Source organism: Periophthalmus magnuspinnatus, chromosome 8 (genome assembly GCF_009829125.3).
Source record: "Periophthalmus magnuspinnatus isolate fPerMag1 chromosome 8, fPerMag1.2.pri, whole genome shotgun sequence".
In the NCBI taxonomy this organism is placed as follows: Eukaryota; Metazoa; Chordata; class Actinopteri; order Gobiiformes; family Gobiidae; genus Periophthalmus; species Periophthalmus magnuspinnatus.
Window position 1 is genome coordinate 16,288,945 of NC_047133.1, and position 19,887 is coordinate 16,308,831.

The 19,887-nt window shown below is 37.8% G+C and overlaps 1 protein-coding gene across 1 annotated transcript; it reads right to left on the reverse strand.

The window, feature by feature from the left end:
* Positions 1–1,159: 1,159 nt before the first annotated feature.
* On the reverse strand, positions 1,160–18,143 carry stard3 (StAR-related lipid transfer (START) domain containing 3). Its single transcript, XM_033971507.2, has 15 exons — positions 17,996–18,143; positions 13,880–14,112; positions 12,360–12,440; positions 10,318–10,395; positions 10,163–10,219; positions 8,473–8,590; positions 8,284–8,385; positions 7,236–7,291; positions 7,046–7,138; positions 6,226–6,288; positions 4,002–4,097; positions 3,841–3,920; positions 3,173–3,277; positions 2,591–2,684; positions 1,160–1,603 (listed from the first exon to the last, which is right to left on the reverse strand). Exons 2-15 carry the CDS (start codon positions 14,087–14,089, stop codon positions 1,469–1,471), a joined length of 1,368 nt encoding a protein of 455 aa, XP_033827398.1. The 5' UTR covers positions 14,090–14,112; positions 17,996–18,143; the 3' UTR covers positions 1,160–1,468.
* Between the last annotated feature and the right edge of the window lie 1,744 nt (positions 18,144–19,887).

The window sequence follows — 19,887 nt, forward strand, 5'->3', positions numbered from 1 at the left end:
TTAAACAAATCCCTCTCAAATAACATTACGGTCACAAGCTAATTAGCGTTAGCATTAGCCAACAGTTTTTCATTTTGTCTAACTCCTAAACACGACCATGTACGCTCGGGTTGATCACAGGCTCCTGAAAATGTGCTGTTGAAATCCATTTGGGACTTTTTGAGTTCATCTTAAAACTTTTTTTCGACAGCGTTTACCAATTTGTGCATTGTGTCACTACGGTTACTGCTCTACATTCCGCCAATAGAGATGCATGCAGAACGCCCCCAGCATAACATCGTCAATAGGACGCATTCACAACATGGAGCTGGAGACAGGTCAGAATTCTCAGGTGGGGTTTGACGTTTCACTGTCAGACGTGAGACCTGGTTTATGAGACAAAAATTGGCACAAAGTTCAGTGTCTTTTCTGTAAACAAAAGATAATGAGTTTTTCCACAGTAGTTTCAGAAAGAGGTTTTACATTTGTGGATCATAAGTTTGAATATTTCTTTGTAAAAACAGTGAATCTGCCATTGAGGTCTCTGCCCTCCATCTTGTCTAGAATACGAACGCAATCTATTTGTTGAACTGCCAGCCAAAAGTTCTCATTTTATGTTTTTATTTTTACTACTTTTCCCATTGTATATACACAGAACACATCAAGTATATGAAGCAAGATATATGGATTTATGTAGTAAAGAAAAAACGTGAACTCACTCTACCAAAATGTTTTTATATTTTAAATTTAAATCCTCAAAGTATCCACCCTTTGCTTCGTCAAAAACTTTTTTTCATTACTGTATAATTCCATATATCATACTTCATATATTTGATGTGTTCTGTGTGTTTATAAAATGTAAAAATAGTCAAAATAAATAAGAAAAACACTGAATGAGAGGGTGTGTTCTTGGCTGTTTACCTCAAAGTGAAAATAAAAAAATAATTAAAAAGTTGTTTTTCAATTGAAGTGGCACTGCCCTCTAGTGGTCACTCCAGTGTATCAATATACGTCAATATGTGAATCAAGTACTGTGTTAATGATATTGATAAACAAAAAACAAAATATATGGCTGTGTGTTTACATGATCGATTATTAAAAAGAAGAACAAAACAACCAAAAAAGCAGCAAATCAAAACCAGATCCACGTGTTCGCTGTGGGTTAAGGCTCAGAAAGAGATTCACAAAACATGTTTCAGTCATGATATTGCTTCAGTGTCTTTGTAACAGCTCGTTTTGAGAGTCCATTCTGACACAAAATGGCCAACTTCATTTTAAAGTGTAAAAGTCTCAGTTTGTAAGATCCAAAAATGTTCCGCTGTTTTAGAAAGAAAGATTAAATAATCCATTGATACAGCAGCGTGTCCTTCTCTTTATTTGTAAAAAAAAATAATAATAGTTTAACAGGTCCATTATTTGAAGTTCAGGCAAATAATGAAAATTAAATTGTAGTGAAAGGCCACAGGTCCGCGGTGGAGCTGTGCTGGTGTTAAGGGTGGAGGTGGTGGTGGTGGTGGGAGCGTCCAGATGCCCTGATATCTGTGATGCGTTGGCGTAAATGGCTCATGAACTCAAACATGGTGGCGGCTAAACTCTGGTGAATGAGGTAGCGTGGGAGTCGGCCCTGGAAACAAAAAGAAGAAAGATTTGGGTAAAACGTAGCACAGTTGGCTTAAATCAGCCCTACTGTCCTGTATGTGTCTCTATGGTTCTCATCTGTGACACTCCTGGGTCATTCTTTTATAATTTACACATTTTAAATCACAATATTCATCCAAAATGACTTCATAAAAGAAACAAGTTTGCAGACAGTGTCCAATGGGAGCTGACATCGCCATAAACGTCTTCACAACAAAGCGCCACATGCTGTCAGTGACCCCTATGGACACCTGCACATCACACTAGAGCAGCACATTTTTTTCCATTTGTACTAAAATGACTACACAACGCTGCGGAATCCTACGAGTATCACCGATTAAGAAAATAAAACTGGAGAAGGAAGTGGGCGTGTACGTCACAGTGGGCGTGTACCGGTGGAGGAGAAAAACGGGGTTAGATGGGCAAAATGGCATCTAGTTAATAGAGATAGACCCATATATCGTTTGGCCGATATCTGGACGTTTTAGCCTATCAGCCACCAGCTTTAACTCTCCACCAGAGGGCGATATTTGGTTTGTATTCACCAACTGCAAGGAACAAGGAAAAATTCATATCTGTAACTGGACAAAAAGTTGTACGAGTGAAGACGTTTGGCAGTTTCTTCAGTTTTACTAAACTTTGGGGGAGATGATCCAAATCAGCCCAAAAATAATCAGCAGATCTTATAAGACATCGGTTTCTATAGATTCTAAACAATCTGTATCGGCCATGAAAAAAACCCATATCGTCGTGGCTCAACAAGAAGAAACTACTAGAACATGATTAAACATCTGAACAGTTTGAAGACATGTATCACTTTTTTGTCAAGGACCATGATGCTAACTCTCAACTGTTCTGTGTAAGATTTGGAGATTTTTTTAATTGAATATAATTGACTCCACACTATATGTCGTTTTTAGTTAAAACTGTCTTCTGTGGAATAACTGAAGGGTCTTTAGTAAATCTCTCTCACCTTGAGGTCGGTGTTGAGGACCCAGATGAAGGTGCAGACGGACGGGTTACTGCTGGACTTCAGGACTACAAACCCACCAGGACCATTCTCACCTCTGAGCAACAAATACATGACAGTACTGTTAATTATCAGAAAATAAACACGACCAGACAAAGGTTTGGCCCTCTCAGTGTTTTTTTTCTTTATTTTTTCTACTTTCAACATTTTATATTCAAACAGACGACATCAAATATATGAAGTAAGATATATGGGATTATGTTGTAAAGAGAAATATTTTTCAACAAACCAAAAGGTGAATATTTTATCTTTTAGGATTAGAACTTAAAATATATATATATATTATATATATATATATATATTATATATATATATATATATATATATATATATATATATATAAAAACACATTTAGTAGAGTTATTTCCCCTTTTTATTTACTACATAATTCCATTTATCTTATTTCATATATTTGATGGTTTCTGTGCATTTAAAATATAGAAAATAGTAAAAAATAATGAAAAAAGACATTGATGTGTGCAAACTTTTGACTGGTTGTACAAGTTGTTAAAGTCCCACTCTGACCTGACGAAGCGGCCGCACGGCGGTTTGGCGTCATGCTCCGTTGCCATGCCAGCGGACAGATAACACTCCTTTTTACGCTCGATTCGACGAACGTTAATGAAGTCCCTGAAGAAAGAAGCAGACAGAATGTGTTTAAATCAGCTACTGGAAAAACTCAGATTTAAAAAAAATTGTATTTAAAAAAACACATCAGATCAGTATTTTCTGATCTGACCTAATGTTTCCTCATCACAGACCTGGAGTTGTGTTTTGTTTCATTCAAACATGTTTAACACACAAACCCTGCATATTTAGGCTAAGTTCTTCTCTCAAACTGAAAACAGTCTGTTCCACCTTGTGATGTCATCATGTGGTAATACAGGAAGTGCTCCACTGTGTTTTTAAACTCCACACACCTTCACTAGAATCATTTGGATCATTTCAGGCCTAGAATTGCCAATCTCTACTGAACTAAAGGTAAAAGGAGCTGTTAACTTGAAAACTACCACTTTATGACATCACAAGGTGGAACAGAGCATTTTGAGCTTTGGAGATATAGACAGACTAATAATAAAGTGCTACTCAAACATGTGTGAATGAAACAAAACACAACTCCAGGTCTGTTTTTGAGGAGGATTAAAACATGGACAGTTACAAGAGTTCAGTTTGTGTGATATATTGTGTTGTACCTTGCAGAAACAACGCCCCCTGCTGCTCCGGCTGACACATCCCATGATATGAGAGTGTTGTCGTCCACTCTTTGCAATATCTACAAAATAAAAACAGTTAAATTATCCATAAATGAAAAAATGTTCATCATTATAACTGTCACATTTGCCTCAAGCGTTACCTGACAAGCTGTGACTGTTTTATTCCAGTGAACCATCTTCTCTGGCTGTAAAATCACCTCTTGGTAAACGAGCTCTGCTGAACACTGCATGAACGCCTACAAGACAAACAGACATGTCACACAATATTTATCTAATATAATAATAAAGAAGGGCAAAAAAAACAGCATGTGGCACTTTGTTTTTGTTCTAAGGACACAATAGCATTCATCTGTGTGAGCTGGAATCAACCAATGACATTTATGTCAAGAGCGGGATTCGAACCGCCAACCTTCAGCTCAGTGGACAAACACAAACTAACTGGGCTACAGTCGCCCATCAGGTGAAGTAACTCCAGGACAGATTTGTTAAAGGTTCCATATTACAAGGTGTTTTGGGCCAACACTGTCCAGTAAACCGTCTTATGGGATATGGACTGGACCGTCATATGAACTTTAAGATCCAGAACCAAATAATCAGGAGTCTGTCAAAAAAAATGTTATGACCCAGATCTCAAAGGTCAGAAGATCCATGAGATCGGTTCAGTCGATATCCTGGTTGGATCTTTAATTGGACGAATAAGACGGTAGCAAAAGAAGAAAATATAAAATCTGTAACTGGGAAAAAAGTTGTAGGAGTAAAGATGTTTGGCTGCTCATCACAGCTACTTCTTCAGTTCTGGTCAGATTACTGCTGGACACTGCCTTATATCTGTCTGAAGGGACGAGCTAACTATACTGAAGCCAACACACCTTGTTTACAGTTTCTGTTTGTTGGCTAGGTCTATTGTGCTACCCCAAGTGTGAACTGTGCCCGAGTCCTACTTAGCATAGTCATTCATAGTCATTCATAGCAACTAATGAGTGATTTCACACCTATTAGCCTCCTGGTTAGCCCTATTGTTTATGTTTTCTTTGTTTTGCTTTGGGTCTGAGGATGGAGTTACAGATGAGGGATAGATAATGTCTAAGGCCCAATTCCTGCTCAAAGATGGATTGTTTTTCCTAACAAAAATAGCTTCTTTATTAACTCCCCTCTCAAACCATTTCTTTTCTCTGGCTCAGATCTGAACCTCACTATCTTCAAAGGAGTGTTTAGTGTCTTTGAGATGGAGATGCACAGCAGACTGTGGTCTTGAGGAGATCTCTCCACGGTGTTGGTACATTCTCTTAACTACTCCATTCAGTGTAGTGAAAAGTGCAGACTACATTACTTTGTTTATGGCTTGGGTTTTGTCCTTTCGGTGATCCAGTTTCGGTCTTAATGTGTTTGTAGGTTTGAAATAGACTGGAATCTCAAACTGTCTGAAAATTCCCTGAAGTTTTTCCAGACACACTCGCAGTGTAAGGAATGGTAGCATCTTTCCTTCTAGGTTCAGATTCCCTGTTGTCCTGTTTTTTAGCTCTCTTAGATCTATTGAAGGCCAACAGGCAGATGGGGCTTTCTGCACATGTTGTTCCTCCTCTTGATGTAATAAGATGATTTACAGGTTGATTTTGGCGTAGAAAGAATATTTGACCTTTTCTTCACACAAAGCTGTTCAATCTGACGTGAAGGAGAGATGACAGTTTCAGAACACTATTGGATCTCTGTGGAATAAGTGAACTGTGTTTTAAGAAATAAGTTCCATCTCACATCCCTAGACTCGTATCGGTTAATATCGGCAGATCAAAAGTGAAAGTATCAATATCGGTGTTGGATCTCGAGTTTTAGCTTCACTTTAAGGACACTTGAATTTACTGCGTTTCTGTTTTTCATGTTTTTATATGCAGGGAATTTCCACAAACAGGAACAGGAGCAATGAAAGCCCCCAAGTGTAATAACATTTAAACGTGTGACTTTACGTCTGTGTAAAGGACAGAAGGTCACATGTATGTCTAATCTTACCAGAAGTTGTTTTGTCTGATCAAAGTGAGTTAGTGGGTCACAAAGGTATTTTAAACTGACTTTCACTTTAGGTTCACTGTGTAACGTTTCTGATGGAGAGTAAACAAACATTTGGTTGTATCAGAGGAAGTAAATCCATCAGATGCATAAAGGTTTTGAGATTGGACTTGAACTAAAACTTCCCAGGACTTTTCCGGGACATTTTTAGTTATGTAATCACAGCGTCTCAAATGGATAACCCACTTTCTTATAGTTTTTGGTGGATTTTAGGTGAGATTTTTATTAATTTTTTTTAAACCCACCTGTTTCATTAGATAGCACCAAAAGTCTCTATTAATCCTTCAGAATAAAACACTGTACCTTCAGAATAAAAGTCTTTCCATGGAAGGGAATCTCCAAAGTGTACACAGAGTCGCCCATGTCCTGTAAAAATAAAGCAGATGTGAAAATGCAGAAATAATTTATTATAAAAGTTGTTCAGTTCTTCTAACTGATTTCTAGTACCGGTAATTATAATTCAATAAGTTATATAACAATATGTAGATGAGATCAGATATTTTGTTATTTGTTTTGTTGTAAAGGAATAGTCACAGTCTTTGTGATGATCAAATTTTGATCTCAGTTTCATTATGGGTTTTCTTTCAGTCCTGTTTTTTTGTTTTTTTTCCAATTAGCTGATTTTGCAGGCTCTTTAAATCACTTTTATTATAGACAATACACTGAACATTTTAATTAGAGACAGACAATATATGGCTTGGCCGATATATCGAGTCGATATTTGGCCTTTTTAGCACACCAGATATCGGCCTTCAATCTCCAAAAAAGACTGATCTTTAGTTTGTGCCACCAGCTGCCAGAGGAATATGCATAAATCTGTATTTGGATATTCAAATGTGAAGAGATACTGCACAAAATGAGACTAAAAAAGGCTGTGGGTGAGTTTGGAGTCAATTTAAAATATAACATTTGTTGAAAATGATCAAAATCAGCCCAAAATTTCAGCAGAGCTCATTGTCCAGCTGTTGCTCTGGATTCTTAACAATCATATCTGCATCAGACATGAAAAAATCCCTATTGGTCGATCTCCATTTCTAATTTACTTTATTTTCATATTCCCAGCGTTTCTCTCATATTCATATTCCCAGCATTCCTCTCTCCAGTTCCATTTACACACACTCACATTGTTCTTTTCAAATTTCCAGTTTTCTTCCTGGGAGAGGATCTGCTCCACCACAGACATGGCCTCTCGTCCCTGTCGCACAAACTCCTTCTCCTGCACACGAGGGTTCAGACACATTTAGAGATTTACAACAATAATAATCTGCTAATAGTTTTTCCAAATAATTTCACATTCCCAGCAGTGCCTTTACCTGTGCTGTAACGGCCCGACGTCCCAGTCCTTCCTCGTCGAGACTTTCCTCTGAGCCTGAAGACAAAAACCAGGGTAAAAATGAAACTGGTAAAATGGTAAATAGGCACAATTTTCCACCTTTAAGACTTAAAGGGCTTTACATCAAGGAACTACTCACATTTACACACATATTCACAAACACTGGTGTATGATTTGTGGGAGGGACCAATGCTGCAGATTGACAGCCTCACTTCTGTCAGTCTGTCCCAGGGCAGCTGTGGCTACAATAGTAACTTACAACTACAGAATGTGGAGTGACTGAATAATGCTGTGTAAAGTGTCTTTGGATTTATGTAACGCCTTTCAAGATAAACAATTAGTGATGGGACTTTCGACTCCTTTATGGGAGCCGAATCTTTAGGATCCGTTCATTTCAAAAGAGCCGTTCAAAAGACTGGCTCTTTTGTTATTTATATGAAAGAAGCCAATGGGAGAACTCATTTAAGCTACAAACTAATCACAGAGAAACGACCAGGGCTCAGGTGTGTTTAAACTGGTTGAAATTGAGAGTGGGAGAGTTTAGCCTTTGGAATGAAAATCCAAATTGCACTACAATAATAATAATAATAATATCAATAACAACCATAATAACAATAATAACAACAACAACAATAATAAATCCAAAATATGTTTTTTTGTGCACAAAACTGTCCCTTGGGTCGCCCGCTCTGCTTATGTGTTAATTTTTGTGTTGGTATTTTATTTTTTTAAGCATATCTTTTTATAACTTTGTGCATGCCCTTATTTGTAATTGTATTTATTCAGTGTGTTTTATGTTGCACTCTATCACCGAAGTAAGTTCCTAGTTTGTGAACTGTGTTCACAAACGATGGCAATAAATCTTCTGATTTACTGTAAATATAATTAACATGCTTCAACTGATGTATAAAACTACACTTTAAGCACCGATGCAGCAGATTAAATGGAGACATGAATTCTCCAGTGTTGTTAAGAACAGCTGCCAAAAAACTCAACTTTTAAACATATTTGACCCGTCCAGTCCTCACCTGCCAGAGACTCGGGTGGGGAGTAAAACTGCCCCTCGGAAACAGCCCTGGGGTAAATCATCGGGGCTCGCTCGCACGCCGCGTTCACTGCCGCCAAGTACGCTGCACAAAAGAGCGGAGGCGTGAAGGTGGAAGAGGAGACGGGGTTTTATGGTCTGCTGCTCTGTGGGTAAAAGTTAAAACACTCACCTCGTTCATCGTCGGCCTCCTGAGTGAGAACCTTAAAGTCCAGAAACCAGGTCTCCAACCAGGCCAGCACGAACGAGGTGATGGGCAGAACGTAGCCAAACGCGTTATCGGACATGACCTGGGAGAACATAACCAAACGCATTATCGAACAAGATCTGGAAGAACATGCGAATACATGTTTTTCAAGGTATTTTGAGCAATGAAAACGCCAGAAATAAAATGCAAAATGGAGGCACTGCAACCTGCAGAAAAGCAGAAAAGTCCCACAATATTACAAATAACAGATCTACAGTATGGTGTGTTTAGCTGTATAAATTCTGGTCATTATGGTAGAATGAGGAAATGCATCAAGGTAGGAATTCAGAAAATTTTTTTAACTTTTACCTTTGTAGTTTTAAGGGTTGGGCCAATCATCTGTCTGTAACTCAATTGTATTGCATTTCTATTCAGAGTGCATGTTTTTATAATCACAGTCTTATAGAACACAAACTATGTGTGAATGAAAGGAAAACACAATACAGGCCTAGTGTCTTATGAGGGGTTATTGTGATCACTAATCCTTTGGTATGGTGCTGACTTTAAACCAGATGACCAGGTGAGGGGGAAGGGGGAGGGGCCAGGTGAGACGGGAGGAGCCAGGTAAAACAAACATACACATGGACAAATGGTAGCTTTAAGGGCACAGCATATAAGGAATGTACTGTATCCTGTGTAACCTAGTAAAAAATTATCAGGATCCATGGCTGCGTAGAAGGAAGTTTAAGTTCCTGTATCTGTGTTTACATTAGACAAAGTTTTATGGTCTATTTCAGTAGTTCATGTCAGAACAGCTCATTATGGTTCAGCCAACAGCAGAATGACAAACATTTTAGTGCCACAATTACTGTAAGAGTAAACATTTTAAATCTATTAACATTTAGAGACGCATTTGCCAAACAACAGTGGAATCTCTCATTTACTGTCACTCAGTCACTTAAACATCAAAGCATCAACACTCGGGCTCATTCACTGAAAACTAAAAACAGATCAGGTCTATAAAGTCCTTCTATAAAGTCTTTCCTTAATGATTCAAGTCATTTTAATGTGACATACACAGCCAGATACGCTGAAATAAAAACTGATTTTTACTTTAGACTGAAATGAAAGGATTTTTTCCTTCTAGAAATCTCTTAATTATATTTTTATTTCTTGCTGTGTGTTATATCTTGATACTGATTCAAGCGTCACACACCACAGGATAATTTGCCTGATTTAGGGCCTAATGCCTCTCCCTGACTGAGCTCCTCGTATGTGTGGTGCACAGACTGTATATATAAATGGACATATCTAACCGCCTAGCCACCGCGTTCCAAACAGGAAGTGATCATGAACGCGCATCCGGCTCCATCGACTCTGGCTCTAATTCACTTTCTTTGTAAAAACTGTGTCCCCTCTCTCTGTAACTGCTGCTGTCAGACTCTTCATTTTGGTCATTAACCCGCTCTACATGATTCTGGGGTTTTTATTTCACTGTTGTGTCTGTAAATCAAGATAAATCACATGTTTAAAAATTGTTTAAGGCTGAAAAATCCTGCAGGGTGTGGCAGGTCTTAATTGTATAATCTTCAGAGTAAAGTCAGATGCAGATGAGTTTTATAAATGAGGAACTGAAATATTTTTAAAACCACTGAAATGTAGAGGTGAGACTTACATGAGAAATTCTAACCACTTTACCAACGAGGAAGGCACTGGTTACAAGAGTAGTCACCTAAAAAGAAAAACATATATGTATTATGGGTAATAGACTGTATTGGGAAAAAGATTCATATTTGTGGGTTTGTTTGTGGTCATGTGACTTGTTCTTACCGCAATCATCCACCAGTGTCTGAGCTTGAAGGCGGCGTAACCCATTTGCAGACACAGGAAGCGAAACAGAGCGAGAAGCTGAGACAGAGAAACGAGCTTCTGTCATGTTGAGTTTGCAATCCAATTTCTGCTTTTGGGTAAAACATCGCGAATGATGATTGAAAGTTTATTTAAAGGGCCAATATTCCTCTATTCTCTGATCTGTTCTAATGTTGTTTCCTCATCACAAACAGACCTGGAGTTGTGTTTTGCTTAATTCACACAAACCGACTTATAACAAATACTAATAACATTAACATTAATAATAAAGGGTTAGAAACAAAATACAACTCAGCAGATAAACAGAATAGTTTGAGTCTGGATTGAAACATTATCAAAGTAGAGGCCTGTCTCACATCTTCACGAAGACTTTTCCAGGTTTTAACGATTCACCCGGTTTAGCCCCAGTTTAGCCCCAGTTTAGCCCCAGTTTAGCCCCAGTTTAGCCCCAGTTTAGCCCCAGTTTAACCCCAGTTTAGCCCCAGTTTAGCCCCAGTTTAGCCCCAGTTTAGCCCCAGTTTAGCCCCAGTTTAGCCCCAGTTTAGCCCCAGTTTAGCCCCAGTTTAGCCCCAGTTTAGCCCCAGTTTAGCCCCAGTTTAGCCCCAGTTTAGCCCCAGTTTAGCCCCAGTTTAGCCCCGACTCTGGGCACCAGCAGGAGGCCTGTCTCTGAAGTCCTCAGATTGTGAAATGGTTCATATGGCTCTAACATACAATAGACCAGGACTAGACCAGGACTAGACCAGGACTAGACCAGGACTAGACCAGGACTAGACCAGGACTAGACCAGGACTAGACCAGGACTAGACCAGGACTAGACCAGGACTAGACCAGGACTAGACCAGGACTAGACCAGGACTAGACCAGGACTAGACCAGGACTAGACCAGGACTAAACCAGGACTAAACCAGGACTAGACCAGGACTAGACCAGGACTAGACCAGGACTAGACCAGGACTAGACCAGGACTAGACCAGGACTAGACCAGGACTAGACCAGGACTAGACCAGGACTAAACCAGGACTAAACCAGGACTAAACCAGGACTAAACCAGGACTAAACCAGGACTAAACCAGGACTAAACCAGGACTAAACCAGGACTAAACCAGGACTAAACCAGGACTAAACCAGGACATTGAACATGTTTGAATCCAACCTCCAAACGGTTCAGTTTATCTGTGCATATGACTGAAAGGGTTTTATTCTGCCTCTTCTCTTTTAATGTTAATTTTATGTTGACTATTTATATTTTGATTTGTTGTATTGTGACTTTAATGTCTTTCTTATTCTGTAAAGCTCTTTGAATTACTTTGTACCAACTGTGCTGTACAAATAAAATTGCACTTTGCTTAAAGGTCAAAACTATTAATTATGAATAATGTGTGTTCCTTTCTGCAGTGATGGAAGAAGTACTTAAGTAAAGGTACAGATACAGGAGCAAAAAAAATACTCATGTAAAAGTATCACATGAAAAAATCTACTTAAGTTAAAGTATTAAAGTAACTATTTAACAATGTACTTAAAGAATAAAAACTTAAAGTATTTCATGCAGATTTTGACTCTAATGTTCTTTGCTTCAAATGTGGTGATTTTGATAAAGATTTGAGCTGAATTTTGCTCAGAAACAACTGAATCAATTGTTTTTATTTGTAAATTTTTGTTTTGTTCAAATTCTGAATGTGTTAAAAATAAACCCTTAGCCTTTTCAGCAGGTCTCACACAATAATAAAAATTATTTTACTTTTCAGTCCAGTTCAAAAATGTAGTGGAGTAGAAAGTACAGATACTGCTCTCAAATGTACTGAAGTAAAAGTCAAAGGTACACACTGTAAAAGCTACTTAAGTAAAGTACAGATACCCAAAATGTATACTCAAGTACAGTACTTTACTACTTTTACTTTGTAACATTCCATCACTGCCTTTCTGTATAAATATGGATATAAAACAGCCTTTTACTTTTGGTTGTAAATAAAACAATAAATGTGCCATAAGTGAGTTAGACTTACAACTATGTCAAAGAAGGACGTTTCAAACTGGTAATGTACGACCTCTTTGTCCAAACTGTCCCAGATGCTGCTGTTCGAATACTGCAGAGACAAGGAAATAAACATCATGTAAACAATGGACTTAAAGGGCCCATATTCCTCTATTCTCTGATCTGTTCTAATGTTGTTTCCTCATCACAAACAGACCTGGAGTTGTGTTTTGTTTCATTCACACAAATCCTGCATATTTAGGCTGAGTTCTTCTCTCAAACTGAAAACACACTCTTCCACCTTGTGATGTCATTATGTGGTAATACAGTAAGTGCTCCACTGTTTTTTAAAGTCCATACACCTTCTTTAAAGGTAATTAACCCTTAACTGTTCCTATGTCTGTGAATGAGGAAGTGAACGGTCCAATCAGAGCTTTCCTTCAAGAACAGACTCACTGGTTGGAGGAGAGCAAGTTACTATGGTGACCGACTCAGGCTTCAGGTTAACTCTAGACCTGCTTCTCGAAACAGGGCCCAAGATAAACGATGTACAACATAAATGGAAAACTCATTGTGATTGATAAAAGAAACTGAAAGGAAAAAATAAAATTTTAGCTGCTAGACTAAACTTTACAAACCACAGCTAAACTCAAACATTTGGGTTTCCAAGTCCAACAACGATCATACAGATCGTAGGAGACATTGCAGGAGTGAAGAAGTTTGGATGCTCATCCAAGCTGCTTCCTCAGTTCTAGTCAGATTACTGGTGGACACTGCCTTATATCTGTCTGAAGGGAGGAGCCAACAACACTGAAACTCAAAACACCCTACCGTAAGTGTGCACTGCGCTTGAGTCATACTTGGCATAGTTATCCAACCCCCTAACAAGTGATTTCACACTTTGGCTCTGATCTGAACCTCAATATCTTCAAATGAGTGGTGAGTGTTTTTGAAGTCAAAGAAAATAAATGGTTTGAGAGGGGAGTTAAAGAAACCATTTTTGTTTGGAAAGACAATAAATTTTTGAACAGGAATGAGGGTTTCAGACATCATCTATCTCCTATTTATAACTCCATCCTGAGACATAATTCTAAACAAGGAAAACAATAGTGCTAATAGGTGTGAAACCACTCATTAGGGGCTTAAATGAATATGCTAAGTAGGACTCAGGCACAGTGGGCACTTAGGGTAGGACAGTAGACCTAGCCAACAAACAGACACTGAACAAACAATTGTGTTGGCTTCAGTGTAGTTAGCTCCTCCTTTCAGAGAGATATGAGGCAGTGTCCAGCAGTAATCTGACCTGAACTAAAGAAGAAGCCAAATGTCTTAACACCTACAACATTTTGTTCAGCTGACAGATTTTATATTTTTCTTTTGGCATGGATCAGACCTGGACAACTGAGGGATTACACAGGAAACTGGTATTAATTTAGAAAATGAAGAATTAAAGGAGCACTACTGCGTTTTGTGAACTAGAATTTCACAATATCCAAATAAACATGAATATAAACCTCTTAACAATATCTAAGATCAAGATAAAGATCTCACATTGAGCTCGATAATCCACAGCATGGTGATGAAGAGGAGGTCAAAGGTCACAAAGAGGCAGAAGGTGCGGCGAACGTCAGAGATAGCCTTGCGTTCTGAAGGAGGGACAAATATGTACGGAGACGGGATAGACATGGAGGTGGAGTAGGACGCGTTCAGGGAGGCGATGGCCGGGAGGCTCCCAGACTCCCTGAGCTCTCCTGTGGCCATGACTGCGCTCACACGGGACCCCTCTGGAACACGACAAGACAATGTTTGTTTATGTTTGCTTCAGAATTTAAATATTTCAACATTTTAGACCGAGAGAAAAAGTGTAAATATCTGAACCTATTAAATTATTCTTGAAGCTTGACATCGGCCATATTGTGCTCGTGTCTCTATAGTTCTCATCTCTGTGGATCATTATGTTATAATTTACACATTTTAAATCACATTATTCATCTAAAACCACTTAATAAAAGAAACAGTCCACTGACTTCCGCGTTAGAAAACTGCAGTGTCCAATAGGAGCTGGCGTCGCCGTAAACGTCATCACAACAAAGTGCTTTCAGATCTTTAACGATGTTCTAGTTGTTTCTTCTTATTGAGTCCCTTAAGTTGTATTTGGAGTGATTCATGTTTGAGTAATCTTTAATCTTTTATGAACATGTTAAAAATAAACCCTCAGTCTTTTCAGCAGGTCTCACACAATAATAAAAATACATTTACTTTTCAGTCCAGTTCAAAAATGTAGTGGAGTAGAAAGTACAAATACTGCTCTCTCTGAAGTAAAAGTAAAAATTACACACTGTAAAATCTACTTAAGTACAGTACTAAAATAACATGTGAAAACAAGTAAATTGCACACACACACACACCTCAGAACTTAGATTTTTTTCTGTAGAGTCTTCACTGTTCACTTTACCTGTGAAACTCATCAAACCCTTGTGCCTTCATTTTTCCGACTCTTGGTTTCTCTTTGACACTTACAGCAGAAACAAACATTATTACAGGACTTTACTTCTTTTACTTCATTAACTTCCACCACTGAAAATATCACATTTTAAACGCTGGAACAAGCAACCCTTCAATATTAGTCCAGAGCTTTCCAATAACAGAGGAGACCATGGCGGCCCCCCAGAGTCTAATATTTACCCCCATGGTCTAAAATAAACTGGACAAACTAACTACACTCTATGCCTGTAGTTTCATCTTAAGCATACAGAAGTAACTATATGAAGAACAGCTGTGACTTTTTTGGGTTTGTTGATAAAATATATAGTATTGAATAACATGATGTTCCTCTATAGCAGTGGTTCTTAACCTGGGTTCGATCGAACCCTAGGGGTTCGGTGAGTCAGTCCCAGGGGTTCGGCGGAGGTCAAAACATGCACCCAACTCATATGATTAGCGGACTGCGAGCGTCTCCAGACGTTGGCCCAATTCAACAAATGCACCCTTTGACGTGTCTATCGAAGTACCTGCCCAACTTAAATGAGCAGTTTGAACACTGCTCACGCCTCACAGACACAGCTCACAGTCCTGCGTAAAGACACAGCCCTGATTTTCAGACGCTGTGCACACAGGGGTCAGGAGCAGGAGGATCAGGAGGACGTAACTTTCGCTCGTCCCTCATGACGCGCTAAAAAGCTTGTCCGTAGATGTATAATGAAAATCCTGAGAGGAAATCGCCACAGAAATCTATTTGATGTAGTAAAAAGTTTATTATATCTGTGATAGATCTGCTCTTGTCCTCCGCGTATGACGTTTCACGTATAACGCATCAGACACATCGCCCAAAAGTAGAGCCACAAGTGAGTGAAAATGAGCCAAAACAAAAGTCTGTGGAGAGCTTTTTAACAAAGGAGAAAAGGTCAACTGAGGAGCCAGAAGAGGAGCCTACGACCTCCAAGAAAAAGAAAGTTAAATTTAAGAGACAATACCAGGAGTCCTACATAAATATGGGTTTGTAGCTGCAGGTGATTCTCACGCGCAGAGTTCGCTCTGCGTAACATGCGGAAAAAGCAAATGAGGCAATGAAACCTTCAAAACTGCTTTGGCACATGGAGACTAAGTACCTGGGATTAAAAGATAAGCCTTTAGAGTTTTTTGAAAGAAACTGTGGAGCAGACTAGACATAATCACACTGCGGGTGTCATTGTCTCTCATCACTCCTCGATGGGTCCACCTCATCCCAAAGACACAAGTGCAGGGCTCCCTCTGATGCAGCGGTTTGGTGAGTTGTATTTTTTATGCACTTAACTTATTTTTGCCATATTTATCTGCCACGTGTAGAAGACTTGTCCATGAAAATAAAACCTACATTATTCCATTGCATTATTATTATAATTATATATAATGTTATCTTCATTTTAGATGTCAAAAAGTATTTGCGGCTCCCAGTGTTTTATTTTCCGTGGAAACTGGGTCCAAATGGCTCTTTGCGTGTTAAAGGTTGTCGACCCTGTAGGTGATGGGTGTGTGTTAAAATGTTAAAAATAATAAATAGCATAAATACAATAAGTTCATTATTGAAATACATAAGGCTCAAAATTTAAATAATTTCAGTGTGGTAGTATTAAAAAAGGTCATGTCTTTGTAAAAAGGTATATATGTAATTTGTTGTGAGTTCATGCATTGTATTGGTTTTATTCTTTGAACACAGTGAAGTTAATACAGGGTTCATTTTGTGCACCAGTAAAACATCCATGTGTCTTGAATTTGAAAAAAAAAAATATATATATTTTTTTTCAATAAACAAGGGTTCGGTGAATGTGCATATGAAACCGGTGGGGTTCAGTACCTCCAACAAGGTTAAGAACCACTGCTCTATAGTCTCAGTATAACCTTGTGGTAAACACTGTTATTAATTTAAAAAGAAATATCAAAACTATGACATCTCTGGGAGTTGTAGACCTGTCACAATAATCACTATAACCACTTAATATTCAGTTCACGAAACCTGGAACTACATTTTTTTGGGTCAATATTTATCATGTTACTTTTTCTTTGCACTACTGGGAAATTTTGGGTTATTTTATGTCCTTATGATCAGATTTAAGCTGTAAAAGATTGAAAAAATAACGTCTGACTCATTACAGATGCAAACTAATGACTAAAGTGTTTCATTCTGTTGTTAATTTTTTGCAGCTCATGATTTTTAACAATATTTAGAATAGTTTTTGTGGTTTAAATCTGCTTTTCGGTTTTTGTGTCAGTGGTAAAAACAGTAAAGTGCTATACTTAGTTAAAGTACAGATACCTCAACTTTATACTTAAGTACATTTTACAGTGAGTACTTTATATTTTTAATTCAGTATATTTGAGAGCAGTATCTGTACTTTCTACTCCACTACATTTTTAACTAGAATGAAAAGTAAAGGTATATTTATTATTGTGTGAGATGCGCTGAAAAGGCTGAGGGTTTATTTTTAACACGTTCAGTCTTTGAACAAAACAAAAATATACAAATAAAAACAGAAAAAAAAACCCTGATCAATTCATTTGTTTCTATTGAACAAATTCAGCTAAAATCTTTTATCAAATTCACCACATTTGAAGCTTTATAAGACTCAAAATTTGTGAGAAATTCTTTTACTTTTTACTCTTTAAGTACATTTTAAACAGGTACATTAATATTTTTACTGAAGCAGATTTTTTCATGTGATACTTTTACTTGAGTATTTGTTGTTCTGGTATCTGTACTTTTAGTTAAATAACAGAATGCAGTACTTCTTCCACCCTGGACCCTGTGTCAGTGGCATAAATGAATAAACAAACATTTCTGTGTGTAGTAAAGAGACAACATAATGTAGACTTTAATAGAGGAACTGAGAGGTTTAGGAGAACATTTATTCCTCCTCCTCCTCGACAGAAAACTTTAAGCAATGGAACAGCACAATGCTAGCCACAATTAGCATAATCGGTTGTATTTTCATAAAACACAGGACTAGTAAACATTGTTCGAACTTGATACTGTTTGTTCGCCGTGTAGCTAGCTTAACCAGTCAGCTGTTATTATTAGCATATTGCCCCAGTTAGCTCGGAGGCTAACTTACCATTGGTTTTGATTGCACATGCTAACAGAATCACGAGAAAGGAGAATGACAAGCAAAACGCAGAAATAATGCGATGTACCTTAGATAAACTGATCCGGAAACGTGACCCAGGAGGAGACAGAAGCAGGCACGTCTGAACAGTCCCAGGACATGTTGAAAATGTGAGATTTATGGGAGTGAGGTCGCCTCTTTCACCGCATCTTCGTGTTTTTTGGCTGTACTTCCGTGAGACGTCGCTTCGACCAATCGAAGATATAACATTTGACAAGATGATTGAATGAAGCAAAATCACCTGATACGGGGAACAAACCCCTTTTAGCCAATCAGAGCACCGTATCATCCCGCTTTTTTAAGAGTTTCATTTAAGCAATAAGGAAACTAGAGCATGTTTTTGTTACATAAGATTTATTTGGCAGTCATAGTTACGAGTTACAACAAGTACTTTTTATTGTGAGACCTGCTGAAAAGGCTGAGGGTTTATTTTTAACACGTTCATAATTGAACAAAACAAAAATATACAATAAAAAAATCAATTCAATTATTTCTGTTGAACAAAACTCAGCTCAAAACTTTATCAAAGTCACTACATTTGAAACTTTATAAGACTCAATATCTGTGAGAAATAATTTTACTTTTTACTCTTTAAGTACATTTTTAAACAGGTGCTTTAATACTTTTACTTAAGTAGATTGTGTCATTGATACTTTTACTTGAGTATCTTTTTAGACCGGTATCTGTTGTCTATCCAGCCTTCACGGAGACAAATGTGATTAGCCACTTAGTTACAGGGCAGATCTGTGGAGAAGCAAGCCAAATAAGGCAAATATTGGTCCCCAAAATATTTCAGTAAAAAAAAAAAAAAAATCTTCTGTACTGGACTGACGGAAGTGGTGGAAGAAGTACTCCATTTTGTTACTAAAGTAAAAGTAGAGATACCTGAGCAAAAAACACATGTCATATGAAAAAATCTATCCAAGTATTTCAGTATTTGAGGTCTTACAAGATTTTAAATGATAATGATTAAGTGATGGATTAGGTCATTTCAATCAAAACTCGCAACTCTACAAAAATGTGATGGAAGAGGAGGAGTTACATTACCTCCTGGTTCGTCATGGTGTTTTAAGGAGCGTGAGTCCAGTTCTGGAGATAGACTTGAACTTTTAGACATTTACTTCAGTTAATGCTGTGCAAAAATAATAGATAATAGGCCAAAGATGAACATTTTTGACAATTTCTGCCTCAAATTTGAATGCAGTAACATACATCCATGAGCCTCCCTTATACAAGGGTGATGGGAAGAATACTTTGAAAATGTATTTAGTTACAGAATACTGAACAGTGCAGTAAAATGTATTTTGTGAAGTATCCTAGTACATGGGCCAATCAGAGTACCGTGTTCTGGATACTCTGAATACTTTTACATTGAGTTGTATTTAAATTATTGTAAAAAACAAAAGTAAAATCTGTCAGCTGAACAAAAACTTGTGGGAGTGGAAGGCGTTTTGCTGCTCATCCAGTTCCGGAGAGAGTGATTTTTTACCATACATTGGAACATTGACATATCCAGGTGTCGGACGGTCAATCGGAAAAGTTACACAGTGCACCTTTAACCAGTATCAGATGTGATCCAACGTGCATCTTTCTTTATAAATCATTTATCTGAGCAGTTTTGTATGAAAGTGCAGTCGTGTCCGGTTGGCTCAGTGTCTAGAGTTTGGTAATTAAAAGATCATTTCTGACACTCTCAATAAATCCACAACAGCCAGGTCTTAGTCTTGAAGTAATGATCCATTCTCCAGACAGTCCCGGAGACTTACATCCTTATTTTGCAGTTGATATAATAAATGACAAACAGAAGATGCAACACAGGGTTAAAACATAACATAATGATTTTTTATATTTGTATGAACTGAAGAAAACATCATGTATTGGACATGGGGACATTTTATTGTATCTTACTGCTAATGTTAA